The sequence below is a fragment of the Passer montanus genome, unplaced genomic scaffold (assembly GCF_014805655.1).
Source record: "Passer montanus isolate IOZ18808 unplaced genomic scaffold, ASM1480565v1 scaffold185, whole genome shotgun sequence".
Classification (NCBI taxonomy): domain Eukaryota; kingdom Metazoa; phylum Chordata; class Aves; order Passeriformes; family Passeridae; genus Passer; species Passer montanus.
Genome location: NW_024365937.1, coordinates 26,121 through 43,478, shown reverse-complemented (window position 1 = coordinate 43,478; position 17,358 = coordinate 26,121). Strand labels below are relative to the sequence as shown.

Here is a 17,358-nt window from a genome sequence, read left to right as displayed (position 1 = left end):
TTTGTGTTTTCTCTGAGTAAGATGATGTGTACAAAATATCCCTAAAAATGTCAATTAAGTGGAGAGATACAGAAAAATGCCTCTCTCTCATAAGTACCCACTGCTTTCAGAATACAAATCATTCTTACACAAACACAGCAATAGCATGGTAGGCTTCCACAGAGTATTAGAAATACATAAAAAACCTCCACTGTATCTCATGAAGTTCTTACAGCTGAAAGATTTACCCAAGCAGGTAGTGCTGTTGACTTCCATCCACACACCTTGAAGATCGCCTCTTGCTAATTCACCTCTTAGTACTGTTCTAAATCTAACTTCCAGTTTAGCCTAACCAAGCAACTCCTCCCCACACACTCTCCAATATCCCCTACCTTTCCCCCTGCCATTCCTGAATGACACAATCTTCCTGGATACCCACAATTACCAACCATTTCACTGGAAATGGGAATGCAGGCACTAGGGGTGACAGCTGTCAAGCAGCTGCTTATCAAAATTTCAGGTAAAATTGTTTATTTGCAAACACACATGGAAGTCTTAAGCTATTGACTAGCTTTTGTGTGGATCTAATCTATTACCACAGGGCCATTCAGTATATACAACTGTACCCAGTCTGCAGAAGTAAAATACAAATTCACTTGGGTGCAATTTATTGTGGCAATAACCATACTGTTTACATCATGATCAAGCACAAAGTGTTGGTCTAATATCCCCAAGGAGAACAGACTGTAAATAAGCATATTTTATGGGAGGGCTCTGAGATTTATTCCTGATGCTTTCCAGTTGTGACTTTGGAAAATCCTTGCAAGCCCTTCAGAATGAGCAAGGTAAAGCTGACCTTTTTGATAGCTGCTGGTAAAATATCTGATCTTGTGTTAAGCATAAACTTAGCTGTGACCTTCACTAAACCAGAAAAATGGAAGTTCCATCATTAAGAATCACAACAGCTCCTTCTGTGCTGGCAGCAACACATGAACCTTGGGGCAGCTCCAGCTAAACTTCAGATCCCAGGCTGTCAATTAGTCCATAACTTCTGAAAGACTCTTTGCTGGGGCAGTCTGCATTCTTCCAGCCTGACCCAGGAAAGTGACAGCAGCAGTCAGGATGGCCCAAGACATAGCACTGATGGATTTCTACTGACAAGCAGCACAGTGGAGGAAGCAACACTTGAGAATCCCACACTAGAGATGGAAATCCTCAGACTCCTATGTAACAGCAATGACAATTTGAGTTAGACTTGACAAAAACATTTATAAAGGTTTGAGAATGAAGCGTTTGAATAGATGGTAGAGTTTCCAACCTAAATTCTCAAATGGTAACATGCCTGAGGTAAATATGTAACTCATGTGTTCTGGGCAGGAGGATAAACTATAGGCACTTCTGAGCTCTTTTCCAGTCTTATTTCTCTGACTCTGCTCTCAAGTGTGTTGTCCCACGTCTTGAAAGATGGAAATAAAATTTCTGTTCCATAGTTTTTTACTGTACACACTCACGGGTGCTAATGACAAAAGTGAGAACAGGACCCCATGTTTACAGGCTTTTTTTTCTGAGCATCTTCTCCTCCCTCCCAACATGCATGACAGCTTTTCTCTTGAATCTGTATCTGTAACCTGACAGATAAACAGCTATGAGTTCTGCTGCCTTTCTGCAGTACTACAAAAGATCTGATGGCTTTGCATCTTCAAAGACAACCTCTTCTTTTTAGGGTGTTCTCTCGGTCTCTAGAATGCAAGTCCAGTGATATAATGATTCCTCTAATTCATGTGCATGCCATATCTCATTTTTTCTTTAGCAGTGTAAACAAGTGTATTTTTAGGATATTATCTCATTATACCCTTGATTACCCAACTTCTACATAATTTAACCCTTAGTAACATAACCTATTTTCTTCCTCAGGCTATTGTAAGCTGTTTCCTCTTTTCAGTTTGTAAATTTTTCTAGTTAAAGAATTTTTCTTTACACAGAAACTCCGCTGCACCCTTAGCTGTGCTTCACCATATGCAGAAATGATCAAGGGACTAAACCTGTTTCATCCTTCTGTGTCCTCTGCATCACATCTTATGTTTTCATGAGCAAACATTTGTAAGCTGAACCCATATTTTTATGGGAACACATTAAACATCTACTGATTTCTAAAGAGGAATGGGCAATATAAGGCAATGGCATTCAAGCCACAGTCTACATGGAGCTGCCTATCATGCAATGATCTTCTAACTGTTCAAGTATGTTAGAATTAATTTAAAACACATGCAGTACTTCTCTAATGTTGCTCTTTCGTATAAACTGTGATAATGAACCACACGACTGAGCAAGGCAGAAATACCCTTTCTCTTTCTCTTAATATAGACTTTACCCCATGAGAAACCTGCATAATACCATTTTCCAGGGCTCTACCTAACTCATGACACTTTTTTTTGTTGTTACTCTGAAGATGTTTTTGGTGTCTGGAAAAATGCCATGTGTTATCTCAGACATAAAGGTCACACAAATAAACCACACTGGAAATTTCCCTAAATTCTATTTACAGAAGAAAGCGATGGATGAAGATCCAAAGGATCTCTTCCCTGTATATGACAACACCTGTTTCTTATGTGAAATGTGTCTTCAAGACATTAATCTTTCTACAGCCATTTCTCCATCTACAAAGGAGCATAATAAAACTTATGTATGTTCCTTTATAAAGTGCGTTAAACTCCATGGATGAGAAGGGCTATATGAAAAAAAAGTCAAATTTTTATTACTGTTGTTACTATTAAGGTACCACAAGCAAGAATATTTGTCAAATTATGGGTTTAATGAGATAGGTTTATCAAAAGTAAGTAGGGGTGCTGGCAGAAAAGCCCCAATAGTCCTTTCTGAAGTTGGTCATCAGTGACAAAAACAATTAATGCAAAAATGTTCCTGATAAATTCTAGACCCTCCCTAGCTAAGAAAAGCTTGGTACAATCCCTTAACAACAAGGAGAAGAGCAACCCAGGATGGACACTACTCAACTTAAAAGATTCAAAGGTCACAAATGTGGAAACATATTTGCCCCACAGGATCTCAGTGAGCACAGATGGCACCATCAACCACTTCCACTGTTTATAGTATGAGGAGAAAGAAACATTCCAACTCAGATAAACCCCATCAGCAGTCCAGCTGTTCAGCAAAAGCCATTGGGAGCCGCCTCTGCAAAGCAGGATGCCAACTCGGTGCCAACAAAAGCAATGGGGCAGTCAGACAGAAGGTGAGTGTGGACACCAAAAACTGCAGTTGTAAACCACTGTGAGAATTAATAGATGTACAGCCCATAATTGGTTTCATAATTCTCTGCTTGTGCCACCTCAAAGGAAGTAGCTGAGGAGATGTAAAACCAAGTGAGGAGATGCCAGTTTCACAATTAAATTGCTGAATTTGGTAGGATCCTTGTATCTTCAGTCCCTTAATATCTTAGCAAAGCAAATTCTTCCACTCAGTGAATCAAACTGTACACACTACACCACATTATCCCTTGAGCTCATTTTCTGACTAAGCAATACTCAACAGTAAGTGTAGCCCAGCCTTCAACCACTTTGCACTGGCACACAGCAAATATGAATTCAGGCCATACTTTGTTGTCCTTTTCCCGCCTATAACCTCATGAAAATGCACAGCACAAGTGCAAGGTTTCCTGCTTCTAATAATGTGTATTTTGTTATAAAAGTAAATGAACTGCAATCAGAGTTCAACACTATTTGAAAAAAAAAAGTTGAGTACATGATCAATCCTGTAGAAAAAAAAAATAGGAATCAGTAAAAGTTTAAAAATATAGCATTTTCCTAATTCTGGTAAGAATATTTAATTATTAAACCCCACAAATAGCAACAACAAAAATCATGAATAGTAAAGAACCTTCTGCTTTGATAAAGCTCAGTTTATGCTTTGCTAAAATTTCTATTTCTCATTCTGGTAACATTTTCTTTGGGAGGTTCTCTAACTCCCTCATAACACACCCACAAAATACATCACTTATCTACTTTACAGATGAGAAAATCAAGCAAAGCAGAATTAATTAATTCTCCTAAAGTTGTAATCACCCCTAATACAGAGATCAAAGATACTCTATTGCAATCCTGAGAGTAAGGGAGCAAAGCAGTGAAGCAAAATTTAACCTCAGTCTCCGAATGACACAGCACATCAGTGATAAAGGTCCTTCTTGCACAGTGCTAAGAAACTGATTTAAGATTAATCTATGAAATATGCCCACCTCTCTCACGGCTGTAGGCAGATGGATGTGCCACTAAGACAAATGATAAACTGCCGTCCTCTGATGTCACCGGCCTTGCCATTTGCAATTCCGAGCAGCATCAGAATGGTGCTTAACTGCTGAGAACAGGTTGCATAAGGTACATCTGGGACTGAGATCCTGTCACTGTGGGAAAAATCTTTTCCTTTCAAAACACTGAGCTTCTCCAATAAGCTGGAGGTTAAAAAAAAAATCCTGCAAAATAACTGATGATCTCATCAAATGTACAAGGAACTCGAGGCTGAAATGTCTATTTTGCTTGACAAGAAAAGCAGACACACTGAGAAAGAGACAATAAAATACATTCACTGCAGACTTAGTGAGAAAGTATCAGGAACCATTCGGAGTTTTCAGAAAACCTTCTTTATAATCCCAAAATCACATGTAAGGCACTTATGGCAAATCTCTGGCTGGCTTTTCTTGCCAGAAACAACTGCAGGTTACCAAAAGTCAGCCCTATCAAAGACCTGCATCATCATCATCACATATCAAAAACTTTTGTTACCCCAGGGAAACAAGTCCACCACCCTCAGAAACCTGAGTGATGTGGTTTTGACGACCACTACATCCAAAGTCAATGATTAGTTACCATAACCATGGCATAACCAAAATTTCAATCAAATGCAATACAATCACAGAGCAGTAACAATTCAGCCTTCATCTAGAGAAAGAAGTTCACCACAATTCATAATGAAATCTCTAATATTCAGTATATTTGAAGGTTTCACAAGATGCCAGATTTCTTTGCAATTGTGCATGATGTACTTCCCAGCTTAAAAGCACTACTGATTTGCAGGGATGTTCCCTGCAGAACATGCAACCAGGGGAACACCACAAATTGATTGATTACAATGCTAAAAAAAGAAAATCTTTTGCCCTGGGAGCTACAGGGAACCAGAAGCTGAATATAACTCAGCATCATCCTATAATGACAACAAAGGAAGCCAGGATGTCTGAGCAGGAGGAGAGCTCCACGGCACAGGATATTCCTCAGCTCTGTTCAATGCCAATGAGGCACGTTGCATAGGGAAGTGGTTCCATGAGAGCAAGCTCAAGGTCTGAGTGACCAGCAATCCAGAAAGTACAATGAAAACCTAGGAAAAGTTCAGAGAAACTGGAGCCATCCAGGCTTTGGAGGAACTGGAGCGTGCATTTCTGCAGCAGAACGTCAAAGAGATGAAACAGACCATGGAATACAGCCAGAACACTGATGCTGCTCAAGGCCAGGAGGCAAGACAAGGTCATAGCCCTCTCCAAGCCTATGTGATGTGTGCTGCAGCCCTGAGACTCCACACTGGGCCCTGCAGAAGAACAGAGTTCACCCAACTGACCCATGACAACAAAGCAGACACATACCCAAGTCACATCTGGGTACAAGACCACATAACAAATATCAAAAACAGAAGCTTATTGAACTTTTTTCCTCCCTTTCCTTTGAGATTTCATCATCCTCCACTATTTTAATATAGTTGCAGGTATTTAAAATATATTTAAAAATTAATCATGACAGCTATTATCTCCATACTAATTTCACAGTGAACTCTGTACAATACCTTAAAACTCCTGGGTAAGTTGTCATCAGCTCCATCCACTACACATTTCATTTCTCCTCATAACAGGCTTCCCAGCCTGCTCCTGCTTTGTCTCTTCTTTTTTTTGTCCCTCCTGATGAGGGGCAGCTGAGGGAGCTGAGGAGGCTCAGCCTGGAGAAAACAAGGCTAAAGGGAGACCTTATCACTCTCTACAACCACCTGAAAGGAGGGTGTAGCCAGGTGGGGGGTGGCCTCCTCTCCCAGGTAACAAGCAACAGGACAGAAGGAAATAGCCTCAAGTTGCACCAGTGGAGATTTAAAGTGGATATTACAAACAATTTCTTCACCAAAAGGGATGTCAAGCATTGGAACAGGATGCCCAGGGAGGTGGTTGAGTCAGCCACCCATGGGGCATTTAAAAGATGTGTAGATGTGGCACTTCGGGCCACAGTTTAGCGGTGGCCTCGGCAGTGTTGGGTTAACACTTGGGCTCAATGATCTTAAAGGTCTTTTCCAACCGAAATGGTTCTGTAAACAAAAATGATTAGATGAAAGCCAGAGGCTGACAGATACACTTTATCCTCGGTATCAACAGCTTTAAATACATTAGAGATGAATGAGGGATATTGATAGCTGAAAGGTTTGCTCATTTGAGTTCACTTCTATAGCAAATTTTTTCACTAGGTTCACTTTTGCAAAAGTCAAAGTGTAATAAACAAAGTTATTCTCTGCAGTGTTATTGACAAGAAAAAAAGAGTTATAAGTAGTATTGATTTGGGATGAAATGGTAAAACATGACAATCAATAGAGCTTAGTCAGACATAAAATAGGAGTCACATAAGTCATGACAGGATTATTACAGGAGACAGATCCTGGTATCAGTCAAAGAAGGGAAGAAGCTGTAAATGGGATCGAAAATATAAGCTATAGATTGCTTTTTAGAAAAAATAACCCTACGTTATTCATTTTAATGTTTTAATATGTGAGGTAGTTTTTATTTCAGCATATTGTCAGTTCTGTTTTTCTAAAGCTTTGAAACAAATTCTTTCCACCTCCATAGTATATGCATTAAATGTCATCAAAGCTCTTTTCAAATCTCTGAGAGAAGTATGATTATTCTGATTTAACAGATAATGAGAAGACAGAAGGAGACTGGAACTACATTTTCCAAACTAGTCAGTAAAGCCACGTGCCTTGTGTCTAAATACAAAAATCCATAAAATGAGAGAAAATCACAACTGTGGTCAGCAGCTGCTTACAGAGTTCCCAAACTCTGGGTCACAGGCTGGGGAGCCAAAAACTGAGCCCTCACAGCAAACACAGCAAGCTACATAAGCACAATGAGCCTGCTCACAGATACAACAGAGCCTAAAATAAGAGGCATGCTAATTCACAGTCCTCTGTTCTAATTACAAAGCTCATTATTTTTACCACTCAAATGACACCGGGTGAAAGAAACCCACCAACCATATATTCTACCACATGCAAAGACTGTACATTTGCTGGGATTTATACAGTGCCTACTTTCTGAGCACAACCACATTGGAAAATAATAGCAATAATCAGAACAGCAATGAATGTTTTTCACTGGTGATTATGCCCACGCACAATCGTTCAGTGCATTGCCTTTTCCTAGACTCTGGTCCAAAAATACCCCCAAGTTATTGAAAGATACTAAAGTGATTTACAAATGAAATTTGATACAGAATTAGTTACATTACTGAGGTGAAAGGCAGCAGTGTTAGTGCATCAGCATTGCACAACAATTTATTGCAGGCTGGGATGAAAATTATTCAATTTGAGGGAGATATAAACCAAATTTTGAAGAACCTCTAACACTAATTGGCTAAATAAGTGTTGACAATCAAACTGTGGGATATGCAGAGCCTCAGGGAGGAGGGGGCCTTGGAGCAGCTTCATTTTTATGAATGGAGCCATAAGAAGGACAGGAGCACACACAACTCTAATCTGGAGAAAGGCACAGGACAGACTGAATAGCACCACCACACTGAAACATGAGCTGCCCAGGAAATCAAGGGTTACACAGTTGCAATAAAATAAATTAAAATTTTAAAAAAAAAGCCGTTGCTAAAGAGTGACTGCAACAGTTTAAAAGCATTTTTAGCTGGAATCACATTTTCAGTCACAGGATTTCTATTCAAAAATGGCATTATCGTCTCCAGAGAGAAAACTAGGCCTGAATCAGGAGAAGGATGGACAAGATGACCTTTTGAAGCCCTCTTCAGCCGTATTCCTGTAAGTCCATATTCAGTTAAAGAAAACATGTCTGGACTAGAGCTGTTGTGGCTTAGGCATTCAAATTAGAAAATTTTGGCATAAGTCTTTGGCAAGAGAAGAAGCCCAAGCAATTTTTACATCGAGCTCTGCCATTAGTGATGTGATTCAATCATAAAATGGCTTATTCCCCCAACACAAACACATAATACCATGCTGGAGTAGGAATGTGAAGCTGCTCTCATATCACAGCTAAGTTCATTTTGCAGCAAAGCAGTTTACTTTAAGACTTTTCCAGTAATCCAAGTCTAATTATAGAATCAATTTAAAACAATTTTGTAATTAAAAGTACCTTCTGAAATAGCTCACAGGCTCAATAATTTAAATGATAGTGTTAAAAAGGTAATTAAAATTAAAAGGCCAAATAAAGCTGGGTCGCTCCTCCACTAGGAGAGTGCTGAAGGACGTTACATTTCCAAACCCGAATCGTCAGCTTCCTCCCGAAATTTCTGCTTTCCCCAGCTGCACGGGGATTTCTCACTAAGAGTCATCCAAGAGATGTCTGAGCGGACCGCGGCGGGGCAAGGCTTTTTAAAAAATTTTATTTTTTTTTTCCCACTTTAAATTCAAAAAATTACGCTGTTTCAAAATTAAGTACTTACAGAGAGCCAGTGCTGCCTAGCCGGGGTGAGGCTCCCTCCTGCCGGGGGTCCCCACGCAGGGTGCCAAAACGGCGCGCCCCCGCGGCAGGCACGGGAGGGGGTAGGGGGCGCGGGGGGGGGAACTTTCCCTGCTCCCCCCGGGTCGGGGCTGCGGGGCCGGCTGGGGATGGGGTGGCCAGGGCTGGGGATGGGCGGAGGAGGGGACCGGGGACGGGGCCGGGGCGCCTCACTCACTTACCGCCCGCCGCCAGCCCCGGGCCGAGGCTCAGCGCCAGCTGCAGCCACAGCGCCGCGGCCAGCACCCGCCGCGCCGCCGGGAGGGCACCGCCGCTGCTCGCCTGCTTCCCATGACACATCTTCTGCCCGCCAAAGGCATCCGGTTCGCCGCCACCTGCAACGAGAGAACCGCTCCGCCTCGCCGCTGCCCGGGGCTCCGCGCGGGTCCCCCGCGCCGCCTACCGCCCTCCCCGCCGCCCTCCCGGCCCCGCGGCTCCCCCGGCCATGCCTCCTCGCCGCCTCTACCTGCGGGGGCCCCCCCCGCCAGAGCTGGCGCTACCTCCGCGGCTACTGCCGCCGCCTCCGCCGCTACTGCCGCCGCCTCCGCCGCTGCGGCTCGGCAGCCTGCCGGGGGCGGGCGGAGCGCACACGCACACACACTCATACACGCTCACACGCCACACAGGCGCACAGAGACTCCTGCGCATCCCGAAGCCGGCCGGCCCTATCTGCGAGCGGGGCAGCGGCATCCGCAGCGCGCACCTGCCCGGCCCGTCCCGCCCGCCCAGCCGGCGAGGAGCGGAGGTGCGGGGAGCCGTGAGCGACGGGAGCCCGGGCAGCCCCGGCGCGCCAAGCACGCATGGCAACCGCGGGCACGGCCGCGCCGCCGCTCCTGCTGTGCTGCCCGGGCAGCCCTGCCCGCAGGGGCATCCCCTGCCCCGCGCCGGGGGGCCCCCGAACACTGCCGAGGGTCGGGGAAGGCGAAGTTAAGGCTTCGCTTCCGGTAGTTTCTGCTCGTTTTCACCTCAAACGGGGTTTCGTGGTGCGCAACACTGACGGAGCATCTTTGGAGTGCCCTGTGCTTCGTCACGTAGGCAGAGGGTTAGGTACGAGACGCGGTTTAGCAGCACTAGTGGCAGTGCTTTATCTTTCACAGTTTTTGGGAGTGCGAAGGGATATTCCTGAGCACTCTCGCCTACCAGCTGCTACTGGGGAAACGCAGGACGCCTCGGCCTGCCGGCCGGAGCAATTTACTGTTAGGAATCAGCTGTATTTAGTGAATCTGTGAAATTCACAGCCACGAATCACTTAATCAGAGACCGTCTCGTGGCTCCAGCAATTGTGGTAGCTCTGTTTCCTGGTGCCATTCCACAGCTGGGCATTGCATCTCTACCCTTGCTCAGAGGTAGCAGAGGGTGTCCTCTAGCTGAAAAGGACTCTGCTAAGCAGATTAAGGTGTTTGGCACACTCCTGGGACACAGCAAGGGGAACAAAACCAGGGACAAGGGAATGCACATTTATAATGAAACATATCTATGCTTAGTACAAACACAGACCCAAAGGCACGAGGGATAATATTAACAGCATGTGACCATAGCACATCCTAATGCTTCAAAGTTAATAGTAAATACTGGTAATGTTGAACTTCTTTTCATGTGTCTCAGCTACCTAGTGCTGTCTCCTCCAAGTTAAAACTTAAGATTCTTCAGGACAGATTTTAGTTCAAATCATGCATCAGTTTAAAGGCCGGTGTAAGAAGCATAGTACTTTATCTCCCCTGGAGAAAATGGGCATCTCACAGTGAAATGTATGTATTCTGCTAAGAATAGGGAAGTATTGGCCAATTTTTGGCTATTGTCTCTGAAATACCTTTGCTGCTCCATATAAACAGGAAAATTTGGAAAATATAGAGCATTTTCACCAAGCATCATTTCCTGATCAGGTCAGTTTTCATGTCCCCAGCCAGCCCAAAGAGGGAGTTCAGGGCAGTAATAGCTGTCTAAGCCCTGCAAACACAGCACAGGCACAAGTTACATGATAGAGTTGTTCTTCAGAGGCAATAAGCCATTGACTACTACAAGCAGCAGGACAGAGCAATAATGCAGGAATTCCTGTTATCTGTAATAAGAGGATCTTTATGTTACTGGTTTGGTAGCTTTCATTTTTGAAATCAAAATAGCAAAAGATAATGTCCCGAGCAATCTGATGCTATTCGTGTTCTCCATCAATTGAAATGCAAAGTGCTGGATACAATGTCTACCTTCAGTGTGGGTGGAGCACCCAGACACTTCTAAGGAGGAAGGGGCAAGTAAACTAATGTCTATCGGTGTTGATAGGTACTACTTAACCCTTGTTTCTGCCACTTATTCCTATCCCCACGTGTGCAGCTGCACCTCTGACACCATTCAGCTTGAGGAAGGACAACTGACTGCTCCAGGTACCTGTCAGCCACCCCACATGAATGGGCCCATCCCTGTTCAAAACAGCACCAAGAAATCAAGGCTTTCTTGTGCAGCAGCTCTTCTTCAAAATCTTAATGAACTGTAAAAATTCTCCTCTTGCTGAGCAGGACATGTGTGTGCAAGGTGGTGGCAGTGGCTGAAGCGGCTGGGCCCCCAGTGGCTGAAGGAGTTTAGCAGGAATCCATGTCAGCAGGAGCAGGGAAGGGCTCCTGCAGCCCAGGAAAGTAAACTGAGTGAGGAGCAGCAAAAGGTGGGGGAGGATGAAGCCTGAAGCAACCCCAACCACAGAGAGGCAGAAGGGAAGGAGCCGTTTTGCTTTGGCTTGGACTTTGTTTCTGGAAGGGATGGATGGATTGCCTGAAGGGCTACAACTGTTCTGTGACCAAATCTGACATCTGTAATCAATTTTACTGCATCCTCCTGAGCTGAAGTGGGGCCAGAGCAGTGATCAGTGGGCTGGACCTGAAGCTCTGAGCTGCTGTTACATAGCACAGACTGTAAACTACAGGAGGATTTGTCCCCTGGTTATCCCACCCAGATGTCATGATTTATGTTTTATGTGCCTTCATACACTTGGCTGCCCCTCCACTATTTTTTTAAAGCAAGTTACAAATGAGCCTCAAACCTGTGGGGAGTAACCCTGAATTGCCTCTGGGGATAAACCCTCCCTGGTGCTGGTGCAGATGGGCTGCAAACAAGTCCAAGAAATTATGTGCCCTTTTTTTTTTTTTTTTTTTTGTTTCATATGTACTCACAAAACTGCTTCCATCTCCCTGCACTGCTTCTGCAGCTAAAAATGCCACCTCTCAGAATGAAGATGAAAAGTGCCAGTGCTCATCTGCACTCTCCCGACTCAGGTTCCTGTTGTTTGGGCCCAGGAGCATCGAGGTGGTGGTGGGAGCAGGTAGAGATCACATGCTCCTTGTGGCAGGTTGTGGGCGCTGCCATGTGGTGAGAGGTGTTCCTGGCCAGTTTCACTCTCCTTGGAGGAAGAGGCTTCAGCTCTGCTCCAGCTGGTGCACACAGTCAGCTCCTGGCTGCTTCTAGCAAGTCTAGGGTGAGCATCCCAGCCAGATTCTGGCTAGCTGTGGGCTTACAGCTCATCTTCTGGGGTTTTGTGATCACCTTGGTGAATAAACAATTGTGTGTATAACTCCTGTCATTGCAGGACTTTAGTTTTGTCTTGCCATACACATTCATCTGCTTAATTATCTTAATTTATCTTCTCACATGCCCTTCTTTAGTTGATCTTCTTATTCTGAGGTCTGTACTAATAAAAATCTAGATTGGAAAATTCAGTTGAATACATCCAACCCAAAAATTGGTCCCTCACTCCAAGCTAAATGACAAGAGCAGCAACATTGACTCTGCCCAGGAGTAGGAGTATGAAGGCATGCCCACCCTACACAGCATTTGGCTTTAAGTCCTGGATACAATATAATAATTTTATCTCTGTGTCAAGAACTAGGGACTATCTTTCAAAGCATCCATGGCAATGTGAGAGTCTGTGGCATCACCAGTCCAAGTGTTACCCTTGTAATGTGAAACTGTGTTGCACAGCTGCTGCCATGGCACAAGTATTTGAGAATGCTCAAAAACCAGGACCAAAATGGAACAGAAGCAGACAAATCTGCTGTAGTCTCATTCACACTGCTCATTGGGAAGGTGTCTGGACTAAATTATTTCCAGAACTGCTGAAAGATATTGTTACAAAGGGAAAAAATTCATTCACTCAAAAAAAAAAAAAAAAAAAAAAAAAAAAAAAAAAAAAAAGAGCTAGGGAATGAATGAATGAATGAGCTCACCCGGTCCTCCATCATCCTGACAGGAAGGGGAGGAGAACTGGGGAAAAGAGAGAAGAAACTCATGGGTTGAGAACAGAACACGAGTCCTGAGTTTAATAATTGAGATAAGAACAGTTTCATAATTGAAAAAAAGTAAAATATAGTTAAGATACTAATGATAGTAATAATTTGACTGAAAAAGATGGATGGACAGAGAGAGAAGAATAAGTCCCCGGAGAAGTAAGTGATGCACAACACATTTGCTCACCACCCTCTGAGTGATGCCCAGCAATGACTGGTCCTTCCTAGCCAATATCCCCCAGTTTATGTCCTGACCATGACTCTTTATGGCGTGGAATATCCCTTTGGCCAGTTCAGGTCAGCTCTCCTGGCTGTGCTCCCTCATGGCTTCTTGTGCAGCTCTTTGCTGGCAGAGTATAGGAAGCAAAAAAGTCTCGATTTAGAGTAAGCACCACTCAGCAACGACTAAAACATCAATGTGTTGTTAAGACTGTTCTCATACTGAGCCCAAAACACAGCATTTACCACCCACTAAGGAGGAAATCAGCTCTATCCCAGCCAAAAGCAGGACACTGTGGTAAGAGTCAGCTGGAAAAGAGGCTTTGTAGTCCAAATTCTTGGCTACCTAACACTCTGGTTGGCCTTGTTGCATGCATGAGTGGTCATGGGCATCTTTAATTTGCTAGCAAAATCTAACCCAAAATACCGGGTATTGGATTAAGTGTTTGGGGGTTTTAATTATCACATTAAGATATTCCTTCTCCGTATTTTACCTGCTCAAAAGCAAGGCCAGAAGGAATTGTCCTGGTGATGTGGCTGTTGGGTAGGTAAGTTTCATCCTTAAATCGGACTCCAGAAAGGGTGAAAAGGAAGTGGTGAGGGTTGTAGCTGAGGGTAAAGACAGAATTTATATTTGACAGTGTGAGACTTTAAAAAAAAAAAAAGACCCCAGGGCATGTTAGTAGCAGTTGTATGAGCAAAGGGGTGGTCAGTCCATGGGGAAAAACTAACTTAACACAGGAGTCTGCAATTAATTATTTTAAAATATAAAATGGCGATGACTGGCATTGAGATTTGGCTGCAGAACATCAATCCAGACTGTAAGAACATATTGTTGCAAAATATCCTTCAGACCTCCTGGCCACAGACCAGCTTCCCATTTTATTGGCCGCAAGAAAGAGTTGTTGCCTCGAACTCACAGATTATTTATTGGTGTAAATACAATTCCACACACAAAATTAAGAAAAAGAGCTCAAGCATCATCTAACAAAATGCAGAGAGTTGCTAAAGGGATTTCTGAATGCTTTGGAAAGCACAAAACTATTCAGGGCTAAGACTTATCATGATCATGTTGTGTCCTTATGAAAGATAATGGCCTTAGATATGCTGTATTACTTGTACTCTAAACAGGCTTAAGCTTTCAAGCATTTTCAAGTAAAAACTCATTTGTTGAACTCCCTTATATATCAGATAATGCATTCAGTCACTTCCTTAATACCTGGAGTACACTGTATTTACCTTTTAACTTAGAAATATTAATGAGCTGATATTTCACAAAAATAAGGTTTGCATGGGTGATCCTGGGGTCGTGCCCCTTATTAAACCACGCAAGAATAAATAGATGCTTTGCCAGGAAAGGTTTTATCTTCTTAGATGTGAATGGTGATGTTTTACAGTTAATATTCAGGAATTAATGAGTTTCTAAGTGCTTTCCAATCTATTCCCAAGTGTGCCCAGAAGGATACTCCTGGAGACCCTCCTGTTCACCATGACATTGCCTTTGCTTGATTCTGCAGGAGACTGATCCCTTACACATCTCTGGTTAGACTGGCACTGGAAACCTTGATTTCATAATTTCCCTCCATTAATGTCTAAAAAGGCCAGCTCTCTCACCTACCTCAGCCTGAAGAGTGTGATTGCTGGACACACAGTAATTACAGGGATTGCAGGAAAGCAATTATTCTAAACAGAATACTTTAAGGGGACTGCTTATAAGAGAGACTTCCTTCATGTGCTTTCAAAATGTGCTTTCAAAAACGGGTAAGCCATTAGGAGGAGAATTATTTTGATGAATTCTGAACCACTAACAGTTATGATGGCTCAAGAAAGCAGCCCCAAAATTGCAGAGTCCTGATTTTGCAGATGCTAAATAGTGCTGGCTCCTTTCAACTCCTACCAAATTGAAAGAAGAGCTGTAGGCATTCATTTTCTTACAAAGTCAGGATTTAAGAACCTTTCTCTTCCCTAAACATAGTCACTTTTATTTGAAGGGAGCAGGGGACACCCTGAAGAAAATGACAGGAATATGAAAGGAGAATTCTTTTTCCTTCACTGAGCCATTAGTACTGACAGCCATAAACTCACATCTGGGACCAATACACAAACATTAATAACCAGCCATCAGTGTAGTTTTACCAATTACTGCTAATTACTTTTCATTAGAAAAACTGGCAGTGTAGGGGATGGAGTTTGAACTACTTTTTTGTTTCCTACTGACCTACATAACTAATGAAAAGTTTTAGTTAACAGAAAAACACACTTTATTTTTACTTCCATCGACATAGTTTAGAGGACATCACAGAAATAAATGATACCTGGCTAATTGGAGAACTGGACCAAATCACGCTTGCTGTGAGGCCAATTCTTCAGCTGAACACCTGGAGATTTTTATACTCTTCTGATTACAGCCAAATTGAACTTGCCACTAGTCCTGTGACTACATTTGGCCCTTGCTTTCCAGTAAACAGTAATTCTCAGCAGAAGAATATAAAATGAAACAACTCTAGGAGCTGAAACAATTTAAATTAGTTATGAGTGCTTTTTATTTCATTGCCCCAGACCAGAAGAGACTTGAAAATGCAAAATACAATGTGTAGTGTTTGATTTGCAACACCATTCTAAGCCCTGAATGTATAAACTCCTGATGAATTTCCCTATGCCCACAGCACACTTGGCACAGTCCATTTCCTTTGCATTATGATACCTGAAGTTCTCCATAAGAGGACCCCAGTGTCTTTCACCTCCAGCTTACAGCTTCATTACTGACCGGTCTGTTTAAATTAAGGTACTCAGACTCATCCATTTACTCCCTGGAAAAGTTCCCAAATCCCACTTTCTGACCTTTTCATCGATCTGGCAGATACAGACCTGAGTGCCACGGTGCCTTTGGTGTGGGCAGCAGAGAGACAGCAAGACACAAATGTCTTCCCACCACTGCCTGAACTTAGAGCTACAAGCAAGTCCCTCAGACTCAGCTCCCCCAAAAGGTACCTACATTCAAAATTGCAGCTTCCACAGCCCAGGTCAGTTGCAGTTTAAGTCAAAGGCACTTCACTATCTCTTAGCAAAAATTCTCAGGAGTTTGCAGTTGTGTTTCAGGTTGTGGGCTCAGCCCTGGCAGCAGGGATCTTGTGGCTTGGTTGGTAGGGTTGTACCTCTGGATGCTGGATTCACAGAAGCTTTCACAATGCTTCTGATAAGCAAAATGTCTTTCAGACTAGAAGGGATGTGTCTTCCTTTGGCCAAAGAGAGAAGCTGAGCTTCCCACTCAGGTGCAGAAGAAATTGGCTTCCATGGCCCTTGGATTCTTTCCCTTCCATCTCATGTCTCTGCAGAGTTGATGTAGACAGAGTGTGTTTGCCTAGAAGCATCTAATTAAGTCATGTAGAAAAGGAAAAATTGTGCACTACCTTTTTCCTTGCATGGAGAGCAACTTTATGTATTCCTTGAACACACAAGAAAAGAATAATAAGGAATTGCAGCAGAGTCCACATGAGAGAGGAGAATGAGGGAGCTGAAGCAGATGTGTTCAAACATATTCTTTGAAAAGCTGTGACAAAAATAGAGCAGCTGGTTGAGAACCCTTCCAGCGCAAATATCTGTACCTTTACAATCCTAAATGTAGAATAACAGAAAAAGTTAAAATGTCATAATTCTATAATGCTGCATAATGACTTCCTAAGATGTTGAGGTTTTGGGTTTTTTTTATATTGAGTCGTAACTAAATGCCATGCAAAACCCTAGCTTACACTAGAATTTTTGTAACTTCCACTGGCATCTGTTCTGCACATACTAAAAACCACAGTATTGGTCTCTAAAACTTTTCCAAAAGCCCACAATGTGAAGCAACAGCCATATAGTGTGAATTAGTGCAGCCAGAAGAAAGGGAGCAGAAAGAAATATCCTAGACAGAGTTTGATATGAGTAGACCTTGAAGATGCAGAGATTTGGTTTTGAGCTGTTCTCATCTTTAATTTCCATGTTTATTTTCTACCTTTTTCACACAGACACTAAAATAACTCTCTTCTGCTGTAGCCACATTACCACTGAGTTGTGCCAATTGTATCAGCTGTTCATCTGGCTCTCAGTACAGGCAACAGTTCAGGTTTGTTCAGGTTTCTC

At 43.1% G+C, this 17,358-nt stretch overlaps 1 protein-coding gene across 6 annotated transcripts in view; it reads right to left on the bottom strand.

Annotated features, from left to right (window-relative positions):
- SUSD4 (sushi domain containing 4) overlaps positions 1–17,358 on the bottom strand; it is an 85,264-nt gene that overhangs the window by 64,612 nt on the left and 3,294 nt on the right. The window contains exons 1-2 of one of the 6 annotated variants that reach the window (XM_039705808.1): positions 9,715–9,738; positions 8,932–9,084 (exon numbers count right to left, since the gene is read on the bottom strand). In XM_039705808.1, coding sequence (XP_039561742.1) covers positions 8,932–9,049 — 118 coding nt within the window. In that variant the 5' untranslated portion in view covers positions 9,050–9,084; positions 9,715–9,738. The other 5 variants (XM_039705806.1, XM_039705807.1, XM_039705805.1 and 2 more) reach the window with 5 other exon arrangements.